Below are 21,629 nucleotides of genomic sequence, written 5' to 3' on the forward strand. Positions count from 1 at the left end.
GGCCACGGAACTTAGTCTTTAAGATTTTTATAAAAACCCTCCACCGAGGGCCGGCCAGAGGGTGGAGAGGGCTGCAGTGTTGTTCTTAACAGAGGTGAGGACAGATCCAGGGCCCAGACCAGCTCCGAGGACCCGGGAGAGGCAGCAGCACAGACTGTGTTGGAGCTGAAGGCGGGGCGGGCCTCCAGCTCTGAGTGCGACGCTGGGAGCAGCCGCGCCCGCCCTGCCCTCGGCCAGGGCCAGAGGCCGGGCCCGCTCCCAAGCCTAGTCCTGCAGGGACACCTTCACAAAGAGGGTGGCGGATGGGTGCTGGTCTCCGTTCTTGGACAAGAGGTGGACGTGGCGGTATCCTGGCAGGTGAGGGGGTGGGGAGGAGCACACAAGGAAAGTTCCAGTCACTCAGGCAGGATGCTTCGAGGGACAGCCACCCCCGCCCAAGAGATGCCAGGCACTGCCTTCCCCCCCCCCCCCCCCCGCAATCTCGCCCTCCCCTCCCCTCGACAAACACTCACCCTGCTTGAGGCTGTTCAGGGGGATGGTGCTCTGGCCGATGAAGTCGTTCTTGGAGGAGGCGTCGTAGTCCTCGACCACGAAGCGCACGAGGGCCAGCTCAGGCACCGCCACGTCAAACTCAAACTCCGTGTCCCACCACGGGTTGAAACCTGGGGGCACGGGCGCCGTGTCAGCGGCTGGGACACCAGCGGCCGTCGCCAGGCCCGGCCCCGCCTCGGCACGCACCGTTATTGGTGATCACTGCGGTCTGGCGGCTGGCCGCGTCCCGGCCCACGCCGTGCACCTCCACCGTCACCTTGGGGTCCACAATGGAATTCTTGCTCTTGTTGACTTTCGGCAGCTGCTGCCCGGTGATGACCTGAGGAGAGGGGATGGGCATCAGGGATGGTATGGAGCGGGAAGGCAGGCCCGCGGGCTCCTGGCCCTTCTCTGGCTGGCCATACCCGGATGTTGAGCCGCTTCCGAGTCCACCAGGGCCCCTGAGCCAGGCTGCGCGGGTTGAAGGTGGAGTTGGGGTCTCGCAGGAAGGCAGGCTTCAGCACGTACCCACAGGCCCCGTTGTCCTGGAAGCGGCCCTGATACACGTCCATCTCCGGCCCAGGGGTCTGGAAGTTCAAGGCCACTGCAGGTAGGACAGAGCGGTCACCGGCTGTGGGTTGGCTCCAGGGGCCCTAGAGCCCAGCCTCCTCAGGGCACACGGAGGCCTCTGAGTCACACGGTGAGGCAGCAGCAGGGGCCAGGATCGCTGCCAGGCCTCCGGCCCGCCTAACCGACCCTCCGCACCAACCTCACAGCCCATCGCTGGGGCGAGGACTCCAAGGGCTACGATGCTAACGATGGGGCTTCAGACACTGTCTCGCTGGTAGGGGGATAGTTCCCAAGTGAGGTCACCAGCCCCTAAGCCCACACACTCCGGCATCTGGCCCTCCCTGCCTAGGTCCCCACCTCGGTGTCCTGGTCCCTGGCCCTCTGCGCTGAAACCCTCCGCCCGGCCTCCTCCCGGGCCCAGCCCGTGCGTACCGATCTGGCAGCCCCCGTTCCACATCTCCACGGGGCTGTAGTTGGAGGAGTCGGTTCTCCACCCAGCAGGGTAGATCCTGCTCAGGTGGTTCACGTTGTGGCGGACAAGGCTGTTTCCTGAGGCGGGTATGGGGTGGTCAGCCATGGAGGCCTCAGGTGTGCCTGAGTCCCTCCCACCAGCTCGGCTGGTAACAGCTGGGAGGGCTAACTTTGTTCACAGGCAGTGGGGGGGGGGGGGGGGGGGGGGAAGGGGCCAGGTCGGCCCTGGCCAGCCCGGATAGTCAGACAGGGGCAGCACCCTCAGGGTGCGGGCCGGGGCTCACCTGATTCTTGGAGCAGTCGGAGGACACGGTTCTCGGAGAAGGACGCCATCTCATAGAACGCCTGCCCCGGGCTGCCAGGGCTGGAGAAGCCCCGGAAGTGGACGCTCTTACAGTAAATGACCATGTCAGAGAGCTCCTTCGCTAGCCTGAGCTTGTCCTCCTGGGGGCCACGGGGAGGCCCGGGTTAGAGTCAGAGGTGGGGGCAGTGGGCACTGAGAGAGCCAGAAACCCAGACACAGAGACACAGAGAGAGGGAGACAGACACAGAGAGGGCGCAGAGGGTCTGAGTGGCAGCCACAGAGAATTGAGACAAGGCAACCACCCCACCGGGTGATGGGGGGTGAGGATGGGGGAGGGCCCAGGGGTGCCCTCCCCCCACAGCTTCCCCTCGAACCTTGGGCGTGTGCTGCACTCGGCTCCTCACGGCCTCATCCTCCATCTCGGCGGCCTCATCCTCGTCCGACACGACAATGGCCTCAGGGCCACCTTCCCCGCTGGGGGGCAGGAGGCCCCCTAGCTTCTTTCCCTTCAGCAAGATCTTCCCCTTCAGTTGCTACGGATGGAGGGGCAGCTGGTCAAGACCCAGCTGGCCTCCCAGCCGGTCCCCCCTGCCCTCTTCTCTGGGCACCCCCATGCCCACTGTGCACCTCAGGGGACGGGAGGCTGGTGGTGGCCCCATCCAGCGGCCGGTCCAGCAGCATGGAGCCCAGAGTAGTGCTCAGGTGTCGCGCCATCACGCGCTGCTGCTCCAGGCTGCAGTGGTTCTCCAGGGACAGGATGACGGGGTAGGGGGACGCCTGGCGGTCCAGGGCAGATTAGGAGGGGTTGGCCACCCCTGGCCTTCCCCTCCTCACCCCCCAGGGGTGTGGCCACCTTGAAGGCGTAGTCCCGAATGGCTCTGAGCACGTCGCAGAAGAGGATCTTGGAGGTGAAGGTGTAGCCGTGGTAGATGATGGGCTCCTGGTTGGGTCCGTCCCAGCAGTCCAGCTCCAGGCAGCGGCAGCCTTTGCACAGCGCCCTGTAGAGGGAGTGGCGCTAGGACCCCGCCCCCGCCGGAGCCCCGCCCCCGCCGGAGCCCCGCCCCCGCCGGAGCCCCGCCCCGCCGGAGCCCCGCCCCGCCGGAGCCCCCGCCCCGCCGGAGCCCCCGCCCCGCCGGAGCCCCGCCCCCGGCCTCCACGGGCTGCCCCACCGGATGTAGGCCTCGGTGCTGCTGGGCCCGGTGAGCTGGTCCTCCAGCAGGTAGGTGTTGTGCGAGGAGGACACCAGGTAGTGGCTGAGCGGCTGGCCCATGTCCTGGTAGACCCGCCGGTGCGCCAGGTTGAAGGCGCTGCCGTCGGCCGAGAGCAGGTACATGAGGAAGCCGTCCTTGGTCATCTGCCGCTGTGCCTTGGCTGGGAGGGAGGCGGGGACCCGTCAGAGCCCTCCACCGGCCAGCCACCGCCTGGGGCCCCGTCTTCTCCTGTTCTGCCCCCCACACTGTGAGGCCCTGAGGACAGCGCTTCACCTCCTCCGGCTCGGTGCCTGCACACAGGAGCCCCCTCCGGGACAGGGCCGGGTCTCCAAGGTGGGCCCAGGATGGGCATCCAGAGGGAAGCAGGGACAGTGCCTGCTTTCCCAGCCTCCTCGCCCTCTTTCCTGGGAGAGGGCTCCTCAAAACCCCCTGAGGAGGAACTGAGGCAGGCAGTGATCCTGTCTGCCCTCTGCCTGCTTTCATGGGCCGGCAAATAGCGGCCGGGTCCTGAGGCTGCCCGAGCACCCCCGTTCCTGCAGCTCCCTGTTTGGGGCTGCAGTGTCCCCAGGGGTTCTCCCAGCCTGGTGTGGCCCTCACCAGTCTCGTTGGGCTCGTAGCGCTCAATGAGGGAGAGGGCCAGGGCAGGCCCGGCCGCCTCCTCCCGCTGCTGGTGCTGCAGGAAGCTCACTAACTGATCCACGGACAGCCTCTGCCCCGAGCCCGCAGCCTCCTCGAAGGTGCGGTCGATCTCCCTCCGCTGGGTCAGCATCTTGTAGAAGGCCTCAATCTCCTCGTCCTCCAAGGAGTCTGTCTGGGAGTGGTCACATTCCTGCAAAGCCAGGGCAGCCCGGTGGGCAGGCTCAGAGCTGGCCCTGGCCTAGAGCCCGGAACCCCACTGCCAGGCTCCCGCCTGCCTCACCCTGAAGATCTTCCGGGCGTAGCCGTCATCCACCTGGATGTTGAGCTCCTTCAGGAAGTTCTGCAGTTCCTTGAAGCTCATCTTGTTATCCTTGTTTTTGTCAGCTTTTCGCAAGCAGGAGTGAATCCAGCTGGGCAAGAAGTAAGGAAAGAACCCGGGAGCCCACGTACCCCAGAGCCATGTTTTCAGGCCCAACATCAGCTCCTGGGCCCAGACAGACGGAGGCCACTGGACTAGTAGACACAGCTCCCTGCAGGCCCCACTTCCTGGAATCCGAATCCCAGGGGCAAGGCCTGGTGGCCTCTTGAGTGGACATGTTACATCCTAGTACGGGGTCTTTTTCCTATTAGCTGGCTTTGAACCCTTTCCAATTTTAAAAATATGTATTTTCTTTCTATGAAAGGTTTTATTGTAGATAATTTAGAAAACAAAGAAAAATAAACAAATCCCCCTTAGCCTCAGGGATAACTCTGTTAATATTTCAAGCTATGTCCTCTCGTTTTCAATATATAGCTGTTCGCCAACTTGACTGTAGCACTTGGGGCTTACTTTATAGGAAACAGCAAATGTCAAGCCACTGATCATGATGTGATGGGGCACTTAACCCCCAGGTCTCTCTTACCTCTATCCTCTCTCCCCTCAGCCTTGACCTTGAGAAATAGATGATTTAAATGCCAGAGACTAGGTCTCCCACTGAGGCAGATGACTCCCTTCAGCCTCCCAACTCCGTGCTGGTTACAGACAGGGGGGAAGAGAGGACATCGGGGGGCCGCATAGCTCTCTGGTGCTTGGGTCAGAGTGGACCAAAAACGGCTCCAGAGGCCTCCCCTGCTTCCCTTCTTCTAGGGACTGAATTGCGTTCCCCCAAAATTGGTGTATTGAAGCCCTAACCCACAATATGATGGTATTTGGAGATGGGGCCTTGGGAGATTTAGATGAGGTCATGAGGTGGGGCTCTCTTGATGGAATTAGTGTCCTTATAAGAAGAGACACCAGAAAACTTGCTCTCTCTCCCTCTCTCTCTCTCTCTCTGCCATCGGAGGACACAGCGGGAAAGAAGGCATCCATCCAGAAGCTAGGAGAAGGGCTCTCACCAGAACCCAACCATGCTGGCCCCCTGATCTTGGACTTCCAGCCTCCAGAACTGTGAGAAAAGGTATTTCTGTTGTTTGACCGAATCTGTGCTATTTTTGGTATGATGGTCCGAGCTGGGCATCTTCCATACCCGGGCTGACCTGGGGACCACCACAGCCAGAATCCACAGGCTGGGCCTGGTCCCGCCGCCACCAGAAGGATACTGCTGCAGCTTCTGCTGCTGGTCCATGGAGCCTGAGTGGTGGATGATCTTGCGCAGACCCTGCACCCAGTGCTGGGCGTCCGCTGGGGATGAGGCGATGAGGTCTAGTGTGTTTCGCTGGTCTTTAAAGACAATGGAGAAGCAGCGGTCCTCGGGCACGTCACGGGCGAACTTCTCCAGGCCCTCCGTGCGGTGCCCCATCCGTACCTCCTGAATGTCCTCGATGGAGACTGTGAGAAGGCGATGGGGGCAGAGAGAAGCATGAGGCCACCCCCTGCCCCCGACACGGTGGAGGCCACCGTGGAAGGGGCCACAGTTTAGAGACAGAGGCGGGGCTGGAGCTCAGGCATTGATGCAGAGAGCAAGGAGCCGGCAGGAGGACAGACAGTGGCGGGGAAAGGAGGAAGGAAGGCAGAGACCGCGGTGGAGAAGGAATGTGAGACACAGCTGTAGTGGGCAGAGTGAACGCAAAGAGCGGGACTGACTTCAGGGTGGGCAGGCATAGACCCCAGACCCCATTGTTTCTGTGCTGTAGGGAGCAAGGCCCTGGGAGGGGATTGGGGCGGAGCAGACTATTCTGGAGCTTGGGGCCTGTGACCGAGAGGAGGCCACACACCCTCCGGATCGGACTGACTTTGGGCCCGTTCTCCCCTCAGACAGTCGTGTGAGCCTCCAGGCCACTCTCCTGACCATTCAGGAGACGCGAGCCACCCTCAGCCAGCTCTGGCCTTGGGGTCTGGGGGCACAGACAGAGGGAAAGGTGCTGTGTCAGAGGGTAAAGAGGACCGCACCCCATTTGTGTCTGTATGTGTCCAGAACTCAGGGGACCCCTGGGCCAGGAGGGTGCAGGAAGGCTCTGCCCTCCAGGATCCCAAGAGGCAGACCGGAGTATGCACACTGGGGGTCTGAGAGATGACACCATTCTGCCCTTAGGAGCCAGGCCTTCCAAGCCTCAGGGAGCAGCAAGGCCCTGCCTACCCTCCCCAACCCCCGATGTATCTCCCCTGATCTGCTGGGAGCCAATCCCACCAGGCGCTGTGCCTGCCCTCCCCCATCCCGAGCCATCCACCTCCATCTGTCCTGGGTCCGAGACCAGCTCTAGCTGAAAGCCGCTTGTCCCTGCTGGTGCCCGCACACACCCGAGTGCCCCAGAGCAGGCTCTGGGAAGTGGAACACGTGAGCCCTGGGCCATCTAAGGTTCAGGGGATATCCCTGCTTAATCCCTGTGCCCAGAGCCTCCTGTGCCCCGCTAGGCCCCACACCAGCTGCCCCTGACCCAGGCTGGAGTGCAAACAGGAAGCCTGAGCCCTGGCGCTCCCGGGCCGGCACCCCCACCCGCACCAGAGAGAAAGTCCAGATGCCTCCACTGCTGATAATGCCTGTCTGCCCCTGGGAACCAGAGTGGGGTGGTGTGGGGGGGGGAGGGGGGGGACTAGTGGTGACAGAATCAGGGAGACGTGGGGATCAGGGAGCAGAGGCAGAGAGAACCACTACTCCCTCACCTGGCCTCAGTTTCCCTGCGGATAGAGTACCATTGAGGACAACAGTCTCACCCTCAGCAGGGAAGCAGCCCGCAGACAAGCACAGCCCAAGGCCTGCCTCGGTGGCTCTGACATGGAAGGGAGCCTCTTGGGCCACTGTCCTCACCTGACCACACCCGACGCCCGACCCTGGACCTGTCACCCCTGCAGCCCCCTCACTCATGTCCCGTCCTCAGTCTCGCCCCGCTTCTTGCTCACACTGGGTCTCCTGCCGGAATTCTATCCTGCCCTCTGCTCATCGCCATCCCAGCGTGAGGGTCTCACCCCGCCAGGGCAGGTCTGGAAAGGCCCGAGTCTCTACTCCGCTGCCGCCCCCACGCCCAGCCCCACCAGGTGGGAGGTACACACTGGGAACCATTCAGATGGACGGGCTGCTGGGCTCCCAGGAACCCCCAGGGCTCAGAGCGTAAGATGCCCCGTTCCCACGGTGCCGCCACCCACCAGCGTCGAGCAGGAAACTCCATATCAGGGCAGAGGCCTCTGAAGAAGCCTGGCTGGTGCCCCAGAGGCACGGTCAGGGTCACTCCAGTGCTGAGCGGCAGACGTTCGTGCGGAGGGTGGTTTTCTGAGAGCGCTTCCGTCTCCATCCCCTCAGACCCTGCCCTGGCCCACAGCAAGGCCCCCGCCCAGCTCCCCGCATCTGCCCCTGCTCCTGTCCTGCCTCACCTCTGGCCCCTGAGGCCACAGCTCAGCAGGCCCTACCTCCTTCTGCTTCTGCCCAGTGTCCTGAGCCCCGGCAGACCCTTCCTGGGGTACCTTCTGTGGGCTGACCCGCCCCTTCCTCCTGTGACCCTCCTACTCCTACCTGGGGCCTCTCACCTGTGCCTGACCGCATTCCCCATGGACCTGCCAGGGTGCCGACCCTGCCTGTCCCCAGACGGCCGAAGGCAGGTGAATGGGTGAGGGATTTCCTGAGGTCTGGGCTGTGAGAAACCCAGCTGCACTGGCCCGTATAGCAGCCACCAGCCGCATGTGGTCATTTAAACAGAAATTCATTAAAATTCAACCAAGTGAAAAGCGCCGTTCCTCGGTCACACCAGCCACATTTCAAGTGCCCCGTGACCACAGGTGGCTAGTGGCAGCTGTGACAGACAGCACAGATCTAGGACATTCCCATCAGCACCGTTCTCGGGACAGCCTTGGTCTGAGATTTCCCCACCAAGTAGAGGTGCAGCGTAGACCTCGCATTTGACAAAGACTTTGGGGGCGTTCTGTGTGAAGCAGTCATCAGAGTTTCCCGCGAAGGCCTCGTAGGGGACGCTCTCCATTTGCAGGCCTGAGCCTTGGGTTCCTGGGCCATTTCCGAAGCTTCTGGAAAGCCCTCGGCCCCATGCCCTTGAGGGAGCTACCCTGCTGAGGCCTCTCTCGTTGTGTCCTAGTCCCGCTCTGCCCCATCTCCCTGCGATGGCCCCAGTCCTGGGGAAAGGCTGACTCCTTCGGGCCCCACCTCACACCCTGACCGGGCTTTATCTGCCCCAACTTCGGGCTGGCTTTGGCCTCACCACACCTGGAGTCCAGTCCACCCAACTTCCCTGCTCCCCACAACTGCCTGGGCGGAAACCTATGCGTTCACACAACACTGTCCAGCTCCCTCCCTCCTCGGAACCTGCTTTCCCCACCTGTGGTCATGGGTACGTGCCCCTAACCCCCAGAAGCCTTTAGCATCTCCATCTGTAGTCCTGGGTCCATGACCGCGCTCGCCAGCCCAGTCCAGAACTCAGTTTTCACTGCCTCCTCCCCCAGACTCTGGCTAGCTGCAGTGTCCCCATATCTGGTCCTGATTGCATGACGGACCTAGGCCCCACCAGGCTGGGACTCAGTTTCCCTATCTGTGGTCCTGGTCCATGATGGATCTCCACCCCCAGCCAGCACCAGTGTCCCCATCCAAGCATGGGCTGCACACTCTGCCTCCTCCCCCGCAGCCCCGGGCACTCACACAGCTGGGACTCGGGGCTCCGCATGACCTTGCGGGACTCCTGCCAGATGGTCTTGCAGTCCTCCTGCAGCTTGTAGAAGCGCTCTCGCCGCCATGAGTTGGACTTCACCTTCAGGAGCTGGGTGCCCTTCAGCAGCGCCTGGAGGTCCTCGTCATTCTGTAGGCCTAGGGGGCAGAGCTCGTAAGACGCCACCTCCTCCAGTGTCCCCGCTGTCCCAGACCCCACGCTGGCCACGCCCACGTCCAGACCCTCTAGGAGCCTCGTCCTCATCTCTCTGTTCACGGCTCCCTCCTTCAGCCATGCGCCACCCTGCCCTGCCTCCACCACGAAGCCATCTCTGAGCCAGCTGAGGCCATGTACACCTTGGGATGCCTACCCACTCAAGGCCACACTTCATACACTGACCTGCCCCCCACAGCTGAATGGACAAAGGGAAGGCAGCTAATCTAAGAACTCCTGGTCTCTGGGGGACCAGACCCCTACCCCCCACTCAGGAAGTAGCCTGGCTCTGAAAGATGAGGTGGGCCCCTCCTGGTCACACGTAGGGGTCAGAGTGACCTGAAGGAAGTGGGACTAAAAGATCGGGCAGAGCAGAAAGAAAAGGGGCAGACACCGATGGCAATGGATCCTGAGCATCTCAGAGCCCAACAGCCTCCCAGCTCCAGGGGCTATGGAATCACCTGTGCCTACGTCCAGGTCCCCCCCACCCCTACCCCTGACTAACCGTGTGACCTGGGCAAGTGGCCTCATGTTGCAGGGCCGCTGCTTTCCCGTCTGTAAACTGAGGATAAAAATAGCAGCCCCCTCAAAGGGCAGGGCTATGGTTCAATGAGATGATGCGCGATTCTGGGAAGGTCCCGAGGTAAAGCAGTGGTAGTTCCTAGTGCCAACACTGTCGTTACTGTGGGGCCCTTGTGTCCATCCCTGCCACCCCCACCACAGCTATCGCCACCCCTGACTTGCACCTGCTTGAGTGGGTCTTGATCCTGGCCCCAGGAGAGAGGAGCCCACTGCAGCCTGTGCTCACCCCGTTGGGGTGCCCCTGTCCCTCCACGCCCACCCCATCACTGAGTGTCCTGGGCCCAGGACGCCTCCGGGCACAGCAGCCTGAAGTCACAGTGCAGCCCTTTCAGCAGCTGGGGCCAGGCCCAGCCCCACAGCGACGACCAGAACCCTGGCTGCTTGGCACCCGCTTGCTGCTCTCAGAGACCCAGGCTGGCCTGAGGCATGGGCTCCCAAAGCCATGGTGCCCCAGCAAGAGGCACCAAAGGGATACTGTGCCCCTCCCCAGGAGCCCTCACCCCCAGCAGACCCTGTACCAAGTGTGATCAAGGAGAGACCCCCCAACCCTAATAACCTATCATTGTCATGTAGAGTGAGATCCATCCACAGCTGTGCCTGTACATATCACCCTGTATCTGTATCTGCATGTATCACCCTATATCTGTATCTATAGATCTGTATCTGCATGTATCAACCTATATCTGTATCTCTAGATCTGTACCTCTATATATCTATATCTGTATTATCACCCTAGCCACATGCAGTCCAGCAGCCAGCTCCGTTCAGAGCCAGTTGGCCATTTCACCTCATGTCTGTCACCAATATTAAAATGATGTGGCCATAGCCATCTTTACCCTCTGCTCCAGCAGGGACCGTGTGGGGCCAGTCTGTGGGGCCTGTGCCTAGGCCTGTAGGCTTTTCTTTTCTGAGCCCAGATTCCCAGCCCCTCATAGCCTCTCCCGCTGTGTCCTCGCCTCCCCACTCCCTAGCCAGGCCCACACACCCACAGGACCCACAGAACTTTCTGGACCGCTTCCGTAAGCCCCCCGTCACCACATCCTCTTTCCCCTTGCCAGTCTCCTGCCTCCAGCGGGGACAAAGCCCAGGGCTAACACCCGAATCCCTATCGCTTTGGGCAACTCCCTTCCCCATCTGTGCCCCTGCTCCCCATCAGCCCTGGGCGAGGACAGTGTTGGAGGAGGCGTCTCTGAGCCTTCTCAGAGGCGATCTTCTGATGTGACCTCCCCCCACCTTTGTCCCAAGTCTCTCCACCCCAGGAGACCCCTCTGCTGGGTGGGAGCAGTTCCCCTTCGGCCCCAGGGGAAGCCCAGTGGAAGAGAAGGGGGCTCCATCCGGCAGGATGTCCTAAACTGCTGGTTGTGTCTGTGGAGCTCCAAACCAGAGGAGGGGGGAGGGGAGCCCCCAGGCTGCCAGAAGAGGCACCTGGGCCTCTGCCGGGGATCCCACGGTCCTTTCTGGGGCTGAAGTGCACCTGGGAGGGACATCTTACACTCAGTCCGCACCCACCCCCCAAGCTGGGCACACATTAGGACCAGCCCCTGCCCACAGCTCGGATGGGACTGTGGGGGAGGGGGTGGGAAAGGAGAAGGTGAACCCCACCCTCCAGCTCTGGAAAACACCGCGAGGAGATGACATGTTCATCCTGTCCCGGAGCCAGGCTGTGGCCCTGTCTGCAGTCAGGCAGAGATAAGCCCCCTGGCTGCCGACGTGACTTCCGGACACAGACCTCCCTCCCAAGGTGGGCGTTGATAACACTGCCCTCTGGGCCGCTGGGCCACCTGGGCAGGCACCTCCACCGCTGAGCCTCATGGAGGCCCTTTTGTTTCGGAGGCTCCTCGGCTGCCCGCCCCACCGCCCAGCAAGTGTGGGCACTCCTCACCCAGCCCCATTCACTTAGCTCTAGTGCCCTCTCCTGGGGGGAGGGAGGGGAGAGGCCTCTGAGCTCAGGGGCCCTGAGTTGACCTTGCAACCTCACTAACCCGCCCAGGCCCGCTGCACACAGCCAGGTGCCCAGGGGAGGGTGCTGTAGGCACCAATAGGAGGCTGAGGGGGATGCCAGGAGTCCTGACCATGTACCAAGGGGGGGAGGGGGTGCATAATGGAGATGAACTGGGCTTGGGACTCATACTAATACATAGCAATACTGAGATAAAGTCACACAGCGATGTGCATTGTTACATGGAGTCACACACAGCCACAACATACAGAGCCTTATCATCATCCTCATGATAATAATAGCATCCACCGTAATAATGGTTAGTATTTGAATAAGATCCTGTTCTTAGCGCATGTATTTAACCTCCCTAACAACCCCATGAGGGAGGCACTGTCACTATTCCCATTTCACAGATGAGGAAACTGAGGCTCAGGGAAGTTACATGGTGGAGTCAGGACTCAGAAGCCTGCCCACAGGGTCCATGATAGGAAACATTACCAGATGCAGCCACCACGCAGGAGTACACCGTCACAAGTAGTAATGTCAGAAAGTCCACAAAACACACATCATAACGCAAAGTAATAGAATCACTCAGTCGCCTGGATCACCCACTGTCACATCTGCCACCCGTAGTGCACACAGCATCACATTGGACCCCACACGGTTGCAGATCATCTCATAGGATTACAGTCATACCAGTTACGCACCAGGCCACATATCCGGTGGTGCCTCATAAATCTATAAACAGGGAGGGAGGGAGGGGTGACAAGAAGCAGGGAGGCTTGGAGGAGCTGGGGTATGTCAGGAGGAGGCGTAACCAATGCCCCCAGGACTCACCCCACATGCCACCCCTGCAAACACAGCCCCACAATAGGTCACACACTCACAGGAATACTAAACAGGTCCAATCAAAGGAACATATAGTCTGCCTCCTGCCCCAGCTGCCATCCCAGTCTCCACAGATCGCCGTGTTCCCTGCGACCCTTACCCAGCCTCTGCCCATTGAGCGCCGCCACCTTGAGGCTCTGCTCCTGCAGGTAGAGCTCTCTGGAGTGGCTCCGGCCCCGCAGAAACTGCATGATGCTCCGCAGTGGCCGAGCCTGGCCCGGGACAATGCACTAGTCTCCAGATGCCTAACAAGGCGGGGAGCAGGGGCGGAGACCAGGAGGGGGCGGGGCTAGAACCCAGCTGGAGGGGCGGGGCCTCCGCCCTAGAGGCGGGGCGAGAGGGAAATCTGGGCTGAAAGGGGCGGGACCGATAGGCCCTGGAGGTGGGGCGAGAGCGGAATCCAGGCGGGGGGGGAGGAGCCAGAGCCCAGGGGGCGGGGCGCCCCGGAGGAGGAGCCCGGTCCAGGAGGCGGAGTGGGACACATCCATAATCCAGGAAGCGGATCAGTGACGAAAACCAGAGGCCAGAAAGCGGATCGAGGGCACAGCCAGAGCCAAAGAGGTGGGGACGGGGAGGAGCCGGGCCTGGGGGGCGATGTGGAGGCTGAGCTATACCCAGAAAGCTGACCCGGGACGAGTCAGGACCCGGGGGGCGAACCCGGGGCGGGGTCCTCCCTGGAAGGCGGTGCTCCGCAGAGGGGCGGGGTCCGACCCGGGGGTGGAGCCTGAGCCTGGCTTCCAAACACCAGCTGGGGGCTCCGGGAGGAGGCTGAGGAGCAGCGTGCAGTCTAGCGGAGAACCGGGACGGAGGCTGTGCCAGACAACCTAGCCAGCCAAATATTTTACCAAAATTACTCAACGAATTCATTGTGACTCAGCTGGCTGTCGCCTCACTTGTGGACCTCAGGCAGGCCTGTTTCCTTCTGTTTCCCCACCTGAGTGGGTCATCTCCAAGGTTCGGAATGCGAAAGGAATTCTTGGGGGGGGGGGGGGAGGAATGCTGATCTTAAATGAGTCCATTAACACAGGCTTACTTTGATAAATCCGTGAGGACCACTGCCACTTTATACACACTGAGCTGCCAGTGTGCAGGGCAACAGTGGGGCCTTTCACTAAGGTACAACTTCTCTGTCACTCACCCAGCACGTTATTTATTGAGCCCCTACTGTGTGCCAAGGTCAGGACACCACCCCTGCAGGCCTGACTCACTCCTCTCGCGCTCCCTGCCTCTGAATAGTTCGCTTCACTTCAGCTCCAGTCCCTGGCATTGGCAGTGAGTCACTGGCAAAGCCACCTAGAAGCACAGGCAAGCATAGCGACGATACACTGGAGCACCAGGTGACTAAGTCATGAGAACGTGTTCGTGCAGATGAGCTGCAATATGGGCACAGACAAGTTGTTACTCATTTTGGAAAGGGGCGGGGAGCAGAGTGTAAGGGGAACCTCTGTTTGAGAGAAACCATGCAAGGGTTGGTAACTGGAGGACGGATGATAGAATCACATCTCAATGTAATTTGCTCCTTCTGAATGATGTCTTTTATTGTACATTTAAACACAAGATCCTGAGAAGGGCCTGCAGGCTTCACCAACTGCCAGAGTGGCCTGTGGCACAGCAAAGTCACTGATCAGTGTGTGTCCGTGTAGTGTGGGCCTGGAACCCCAGGAACAGAACTTAGAACCATAATTGAGGTGGATAGGGGGTCGGCCACCCCAACTTGCTATGATGGTTCTGGAACCGTTATCTCTTGGGGACGGTGGCTTTTCAGCCAACCTAGCGCTCCCATGCCCATTAGTGCCTTTATCTTCACACCTGTGAAATGGGAATTGCGATCCTGTGGATGAGAAAACAGGCCCAGAGAGGCAAATGGATTTGCCCAGGGTCACGATAGAAGGCCAAGCTAGGACTGGAGCCCAGGTCTCCGGAGGCCAAGATGAAGCCAGGGTCTTCCTATATAGCCTGCCTTCCCCTTTTTAAAAATTTTAATCCTAACCCAAGGATATGTTTTTATTGATTTTAGAGAGAGAAAAATGGGGAGAGAGGAAGAGAGAGAGAGAGACATCAATTTGAGAGAGAAATATTGACCTGTTGCCTCTTGTACACACCCCAACCAGGGATCGAACCCGCAACCTAGGTGTGTGCCCTGACCAGGAATCAAACCCACAGCCGTTTGGTGTGTGGGACAGCACTCCAACCAACTGAGCCACCCGGCCAGGGCACCTGCTTCCACTTTAACAAATGCCAATTCTTACAGCGGGCGGGAGGGATTCGGTGTAGGGAGTGTTAGTGGGGGTGGGTGTGCTCAGTGAGGACAGGGCCCTGGAAGGTTGGGTCCTTTCAGGCACATCCGGGAACCTCCGGGGGAAGCCAGTGCAGCCCTGGCCACAATGGAGAGAGCAGAGGAAGGGAGTTAGGAGGAGGCGGGGGGCCTGGAACTTCCGTCAGAGGGCTTCAGGCTTGGGAAGGAGCCCCTTGATTCCTGAACCCAGTTCTAGTCACACTTTTTTCTGGCTAGGGATTGCCTGATGGCGTACCCTCATCTCCCAAAGAACTAGGCAGCAACTCACAGGGCATGGTCACTTGGGGGAACACGGCACAGGCTGGGTCCCAGGCACCGTTCTAATGGCCTGATAGGTATCACCTCGTTCAATCCTCACAGCAACCCTATGAGGTACAATTCAATCAAGGGATTTGTCTTGATGAAAAAGCCAAGTAGTTTGCCCAGAATTCACGCAGGTCCACTACTCTGCCTCTGCATGTATCTGGGGGTGGGGGCAGAAGGGACATGTCATATCCAGGGAGGCGGGTCTCAAACAGGATGGGCCAGGGCGGCCAAGCCCACGCCACAGGACTGGGAGGCCCCGGCTGAGCTTGCAGGCAGCCTCCCCTCCAGGGGAGACCCGGGGCTGCCTGGGGGCAGAGACTGGACAAAGGCGCAGATGCCTGAGGTGGAGCCCATTCCGACACGGGCTGAGGCCGCAGCCGGGCCAGAGGCGACCGAGGGCTTTTAGGGGGTCTGGGTGCGAGGCAGGCGTGTGAGAGGTGGCAGTGTGCAGGGCAGACTGCACTAGACCAGCTAAGGGATGATGAGAGAGAAAGCAGAGGTCCCCGGTGCGGTCCTCTGAGCTGCCAGTCTCCCCTCCTGCCAGGCTGGCAGGAGCATTGGGCACGTCAGGCCTGAGGAGAGAAGAGGGCACACTGGGAGGAGTGGGGATCCCATGGCACGGGGTTGCCTCGAGGAGCCCCGGCTACTGGTATGAGGGTAACAGCTCTGGGCAGGGAGCCAGGTCTCTCTGGGCCACGGGGACCAGGTCTGGCCAACTGGGAAAGGAGACAGACTGGGACTGGCTGATAAGAACACCTCCGAGTCGGACAGCTGGGGGGGGGGAGGGGGGGGGCTCTGCTTTTCTCTTTCCCAACTATTATCTCCAGGTCTGGTTTAGAAGGATGGGTAGTGGACAGGAAGTCTCTAACCCTAAGGGTCCTAGGAGACTGAAGGAGGTATGGTTAAGCAGTGATTGGTGTGAGAGGGGCGGGGCTTGCTGAGCTGACTGACGGTGGGGTTGGGGGTGGGGACAAGAGGGTAAGCTCCCCAAGTGTAGGCGAGCCCCCAGGCTGGAGCAAAAAGAGGCCAGGTCCAGGTTGGGGGTCCCGTCCAGCCATAAGGCCTCCAGGTCCTGGGGCCGGGAGCCCGCGGCTGCTCTCCCTCCAGGAGGGACCGCGTCAGGGCAAGGAGCTGGCTCAGACTCCGTTCGGGGTCGGAGGAGACAGTCCGGCTGGACACAGGGTGGAGGCTCAGGGTTTTTCCAGCTGAGAGTTGGCCCTGTCCCGCCAGGAGGATGCGCAGATGGAGGAATAAGGCTGCTCCCCTCCCGCGCCCCCAGCCTGGGCACCGCGGCCTGAGTTCTGCGCGGGGCAGTTACGGCGGCACGGCCCGACCGCGGCCAGCCGTGCACACCTCCCCCCACCTCACCCCCACCCCCACCCATCCCCCCACCCCGCCACACCCACGCGGCCTGCAGCGATCCGGGCCCGCCGGGGCTTTGCGGAGCTTCTCCGGGCGCCCGGACGGGGCGGGGAGAACTCGGTTATTCGTGGATGCTGGCTCCTTCCCTCCTCGGCCCCTCCGTGCGCGCTGGACCACGGGGCCCCGCCTTCCGTGACCAGGATGAGGGGGAGTCCCCAGGCTGGGGGGACCCGGGAAAAGTCTTCAGAGCAGTCTTCAGACCCGCACCCCGACCCCCGACCCCGGTTTAGATCTGGGGGACTGAACTGGAAACGCCCAGGGTCGAGCCTGGCAGTCCCACCCTGAGTCCTGGGCCGAGATTTCCCCGGTGGGACCGGAGGGCCGCGGGGCGGGCCAGGACGGGGCGGAGGGGGGCGGAGGAGCCCGGGTCTTCCTCCCGGAGCCGGACGGCTCGCGGCGGGGCGGACCCTCGCAGGGGCTCCCCAGCGCGCCCGCCGGGCACTCACCGTGCAGGGTCAGGAAGTCCCGGCCCGAGTCCATGCCCGACGCGCGGCGCCTCGGCGGGGCGGGGGCGGCGCGGCGGGAGCGGGGCGCTGCGGGGCACACGCGCGCGGCGACGGCGCCGGCGGCCTCGGGTCCGAGCCGAGCGCGGCGGAGACGCGCAGGGACTGCGGTGGGAGGAGGCCGGGGGTGGGCCCGGGACACCGCCCCGCCCCCGCCAGCCCGCCGGTGCCCCCGCCCCTCCGGTCCACCAACCCGCGTCTCTCCCCGCCCCGTCCCGGGAGCCGGAGGGAGGGCCGCCTCACCCTGGCCGCCGGAGGGTGGACGCGCCCCGGCCAGAAATAGCCGGCTCCCTCCCGCTTCCTCCGCCGCTGCCACCCACAGCGGCCGGCCCTGTCATTACCGAGGGCGCCCAGCCCCACGCCCTGCCCGCGGGCGCCTCCCCGGGCTGGAGGTGATGCTCCGAGGACTCTGGCGTCCCCCTCGGGAAGGGATAGCGTCCGGTCCGACGCCCAGCCCGACTGTGGAGAGGGCGTCCGGCCGCTGCTCCCCGCGGGGCTGCTGTCCCTTCTGCAAAACGGGGGCGCGCGTTCCGAGATCCTCAGAGAGGGTTCCTGGACCCTGTCCGGAGGAGGGTCCCCTCCCCGCCCGCTGGGAAGTTTCTCACCCCAGGAGCGCCTTTGGTGGGGGCTGTGTGGGGCGGGGGCGGGAAGCTCACAGCAAGGGAGTGCAGGGAGCTCCCCTTTGAGACCCCCCACCCCAAACTCCTGGCAATCTGTGCAGCAGAGTGGCTGACAGGTGCAGAGCCTGGGGTCGGGTGATAGTCCCAGGCTCCATTCTTTGGATGGCCTCCCAAGAGGCTGTCTGGGCAAGGGGTCCCTATGTGGACCCCAGACACCCACCGTCAATTCTTGAACCCAGACACCCTCTTTACAGGGCACTTAGAGAACCCCCAGGGAAAGTCTGGGGATCCTGCTACCCATCGCCCTTTGGGAGGGCCCCTTGGGAGAGCTGGGCTAAGTGTGGGAGAGCCCCAGAGGGCCTCCCAGGATGAGGGGTGCGGGCCCCTCCTGGGCCTCCTGGGCTGCTGAGCCCATGGGAGAGTCTGGCAGAAGCCAGTGGGGCCCTTCTTCCCAGCACAGCCACTGGGCGGCCTTGTCTCTTGGTTCTGAGGGTTGGGAACGGGTCGGGACTTCAGGACTTTGGAGAGCCCCTCCTGCCACAGACCTCCCTCAAGCTCTTCCACCCCCCCCCCCCCCCCCCCCCCGGCTTTCACTGTGGTTGTCCTGTCCTCCACCGCCGCCTGGCAGACCTGGCAGAGCCCTCCTGGGTTTCCCTTCTGCTCAGGCCTCACTTTGGAGCCCGGCCTGGGGGTGGGGATGATGAGGGAGGGTCCTTTCTCTGCGCTCACCTCTCCTCTCCCACCTAAGTCAAGATGCACCCTTCTAGGCCTGCCCTCTGGGGGCCTCCTGCCTCTGGGGGCCTCCTTGAGGTACCTCTAATGTCCTGGGGGGGAGGGGAGGGGAGCAAGTCCCTCTATTCAGCAAGTCAAGCCTCCTCAAGCCCTGCTCCTCTTCCCGGGCAAAGACCCAATGACATTCTGACACCAGCGGTTGGCTTGGCTTCATCTGAAGCATCATTCCCCTTTTTTCACATCACCTCCCAGTTCCGAGCCTCAAGCCCAAACCAGGGCGTGACCTGGGACCGTCACCTCTCCCTTTGCCCCAGATGCCCCTGGTGAGGGCTGCAGCCCGGCTCCTTCTTCCTTTGCATACACCCCCACCCCCCTCACATGGGCCCTCTTTTGGCCTCTGGCCCAGACAGAGGAGCTAAGCCCCTCCCTGGCCAGGGTGGTTGGGCAGGATAGGCGTGGCTGGCTCCGAGTTGGCACATGCAACCAGGTTCTGCCAGGAGAGGGCTGGGCACACCCTGCTGCTGCTCCGAGGAGTCAGCCCACACTCCAGCACTCTCCTCACCTCTCCTGTCTGTCTGCCCCTTTCTCTCCTCCAGGCTGGGAGGCACTCTGCTTGCGTCTGCTGAGGAAAGCGTGTGCGGTGGTTATGCCTGTACCTATGTGTGTGGCGGGACTAGAGGGCCCAGCGAGAGGCTTTGCACCCAACCACAAAGTTGCTGGATTCTGCTCCCTCAGCCTAAACTCTCCAGGTGCCTAAATGATCCTCCCCCACCCCCTCCCCATGCACCTCTCCCCTCTTGCCAAATCCCAGCTCTCAGCTACCTCTACAAGATGCCCCGAGATCCTGGTGACTCAGCAGGCTCCGCCGGGTGCATAGAGAGGTCATGCCTGCCCCAAGACTAGTTGCCTAATGGTGGAGTTTTCAGGCATCTCCCCACCTCCCCAGCTGCCCATCCTGTCTTCAGGATGTGTGTGAGGTGGGGTTTGGGGGGCGGAGGCTCTGGGAAGACGGGACAGGTGAAACCCAGTGTTTGGGCCAATGACTGCCTCAAGTCACTTCCCTTGGCCCCTCGCCGCTTTTGAATGCCAACTCTCAGGAGGGTCAGGCTCCCCGTGTTCTCAGGGCTGGCCCTGCCCAACGCCTCCCCCCAGAACAAACCTAGACAAGCTGGTGAGGTGGGTGAAGTCTATTCTGTCCCTTCCTTGTCTTTGGGGCCCCAGACCCAGGGCATGGGGGGTGAGGGGCTGTTTAAACCTTGGCTCTGCTGTTTCCTGCTCTGAGACCCTGAGCAAGTCCCATCACATCCTGCAGCTCTGCAGTCGGAATCAGCTAAAGAAACAGACGTTGAGTCCTGGTATGAATACATGCCTGCTGGACGGCCAGGGACGGGAACCCCCTCTCCCCACGGCTGTCCTCTTCCGGCCTCCTCTACTGATCCCGCGGCTCTTGGCCCAAGAGTGTGCCCGATGCTTGCGAAGGCTGAACACCCCGTCTGAGCTCCCTCCAGAGGGTTCCGGACCCAAGTCTGGATGCTTCGGGAGGAAAAGTGGAGGCTGCCTCTCCCAAGGGAGCAGCTGTGGCGAAGCGAGGGCGCTCAGATCAAGTCAGGAAGAGACTACTGACCGTGCAAGGATCAGGATGCCACGCCAGACCACGAGGTTTCTGGGCCTGTGGGTAATCCCAGGTCAGTATGGGACAATTTGGAGTCACTTTCTATAATTATATTTGTGGGATCTTATTGCATATTCATTTGTGAATGTAACTGTGATTCTTTTCAATCCTCACCTGAGGACATGCTTATTGATTTTAGAGAGAAGGGAAGAGAGGAGAGAGAGAGAGAGAGAGAGAGAGAGAGAGAGAGAGAGAGAGAGAGAGAGAGAGAGAGAGACATCAGTGTGAGAATCATTGATCAGTTGCCTCCCATATGTACCCTGACCAGGGATCGAACCTGCAACCTAGGTATGTGCCCTGACTGGGAATTGAACCCACAACCCTTCAGTGTACAGGATGATGCTCCAACCAACGGAGCCACACCAGCCAGGGGTGTAACTGTGATGTTTATTTCACTGTGGGCTAAGTCCCAACACTCACTCGCACCCTGCCCCACTCCACAGGCAGAGTCCAGTGCTTGATGTGGGGGAACAGTCAGGGGCGTGGCCCTCAGATCCTCATCTGAGGGAGGAGGCACAGCCTTGAGGGAGGAGGCACACTTAAGGAATGAGCAAACTGAAGAAGAACTGAAACTCCAGTTTGAAGACTATTCTGTTCTTTAATTTAGTCAACAACTATTTATTGAGCACCTGCTCTGTACCAAGCACTGTTCTAGAGGCTTGGGAATCATCAGTAAAAAAATATACCAAACCCCATGCCTCATGGAGCTTATATTCCAAAGGAAAGAAGAGACACTGTAAGAAACAAAAGAAGTAAATTATTTAGTACATTAGGTATAAGGACAATTTAAAGAGTAGGGGGGATTCAAGAATGGGAGAGGGTTAACTTTTAAATAGGTTGGCCAGGCTGGATCTTCTGGGGAAAGTGACATTTGAGCAAAGACTTGAAGGAGGTGACAGAGTGGGCCATTCGGAGACCTCTGTAGTAGAGGATTCAGGGCACTGCCAAGACCCTGAGGCAGGTGGGTGTGGTGGTTGGAGGACTGGCAAGGAGACACTGTGGCTGGAGCAGAGAGAGTGAGGAAGGAGGATCCTGGGGGAGGATAGAAAGGTAATGGGGCCCAGGTCCTGTTGGGCCTCCCAAGGGCGTCCACTTGTACTTGGGGGAAAATGGGAAGCACTTGGAAGGTTTCACGCTGTGGAGGGACGTGACTGACTTGTTCTAAAAGAATCACTTTGGCTTCTGGAAGGAGAAGTATCATGGAGGGACAGGGATGAAGCAGGGAGCCCCCTGAGGAGGCACTTGCAGCGATTCAGGTGAGAGTGGATGGTGGCTCAGACCTCAGAGGGGGGCTGAAGGTCATGAGAACTGGTAGGAGTCTGGATGCATTTTGATGGTACAGCCGACACAGGTGGGGGCTGTGAGAGAAAGAGGAGTCAAGGGTGACGCCAAGCTTTGGGCCCGGGCCACGGGAAGGCGGAGTTCCAGTAACGGAAATGGCGACGGCCGAGGAGAGCAGGCGCTCTGTTTTGGACACATTAGGTTTGAGGGGCCTTCAAACACTCAAGGCTAGGTGTCAAGTTCAAGATGAATGTACAAGTCTGGAGTTTTGGAGGGAGTTGTGGGATGGAATAGAATTCGGGATATGGCTCGAAGCATGTTTTCAATGTCCATCAGCCCTCACAGAATGCTCGTTGAGTCTTCTCTGGGATAATCTTTCCGGAGGGCA

The 21,629-nt window shown here is 60.9% G+C and overlaps 1 protein-coding gene and 1 long non-coding RNA gene across 3 annotated transcripts; one reads left to right on the top strand and one right to left on the bottom strand.

Annotated features, from left to right (window-relative positions):
• Window positions 1-41: 41 nt before the first annotated feature.
• On the bottom strand, window positions 42-17,039 carry PLCD1 (phospholipase C delta 1). 2 transcript variants are annotated; one of them, XM_079794412.1, is made up of 15 exons: window positions 16,880-17,039; window positions 8,781-8,945; window positions 5,305-5,533; window positions 4,007-4,136; window positions 3,685-3,916; window positions 3,046-3,247; window positions 2,730-2,874; window positions 2,504-2,653; window positions 2,251-2,409; window positions 1,857-2,016; window positions 1,534-1,650; window positions 957-1,135; window positions 739-871; window positions 513-662; window positions 42-350 (listed from the first exon to the last, which is right to left on the bottom strand). In XM_079794412.1, exons 1-15 carry the CDS (start codon window positions 16,911-16,913, stop codon window positions 265-267), a joined length of 2,271 nt encoding a protein of 756 aa, XP_079650538.1. In that variant the 5' UTR covers window positions 16,914-17,039; the 3' UTR covers window positions 42-264. The 2 variants fall into 2 exon arrangements, with proteins under 2 accessions (XP_079650538.1, XP_079650539.1); XM_079794413.1 differs by lacking the exon at window positions 16,880-17,039 and adding an exon at window positions 12,510-12,615.
• On the top strand, window positions 4,144-19,931 carry LOC307113112. The gene is made up of 3 exons (XR_013814804.1): window positions 4,144-5,162; window positions 18,885-19,037; window positions 19,601-19,931. It is a non-coding gene; the product is annotated as an uncharacterized lncRNA (long non-coding RNA).
• Window positions 19,932-21,629: the final 1,698 nt, after the last annotated feature.

This window comes from Cnephaeus nilssonii (assembly GCF_951640355.1).
Source record: "Cnephaeus nilssonii genome assembly, chromosome: 17".
Taxonomy (NCBI): domain Eukaryota; kingdom Metazoa; phylum Chordata; class Mammalia; order Chiroptera; family Vespertilionidae; genus Cnephaeus; species Cnephaeus nilssonii.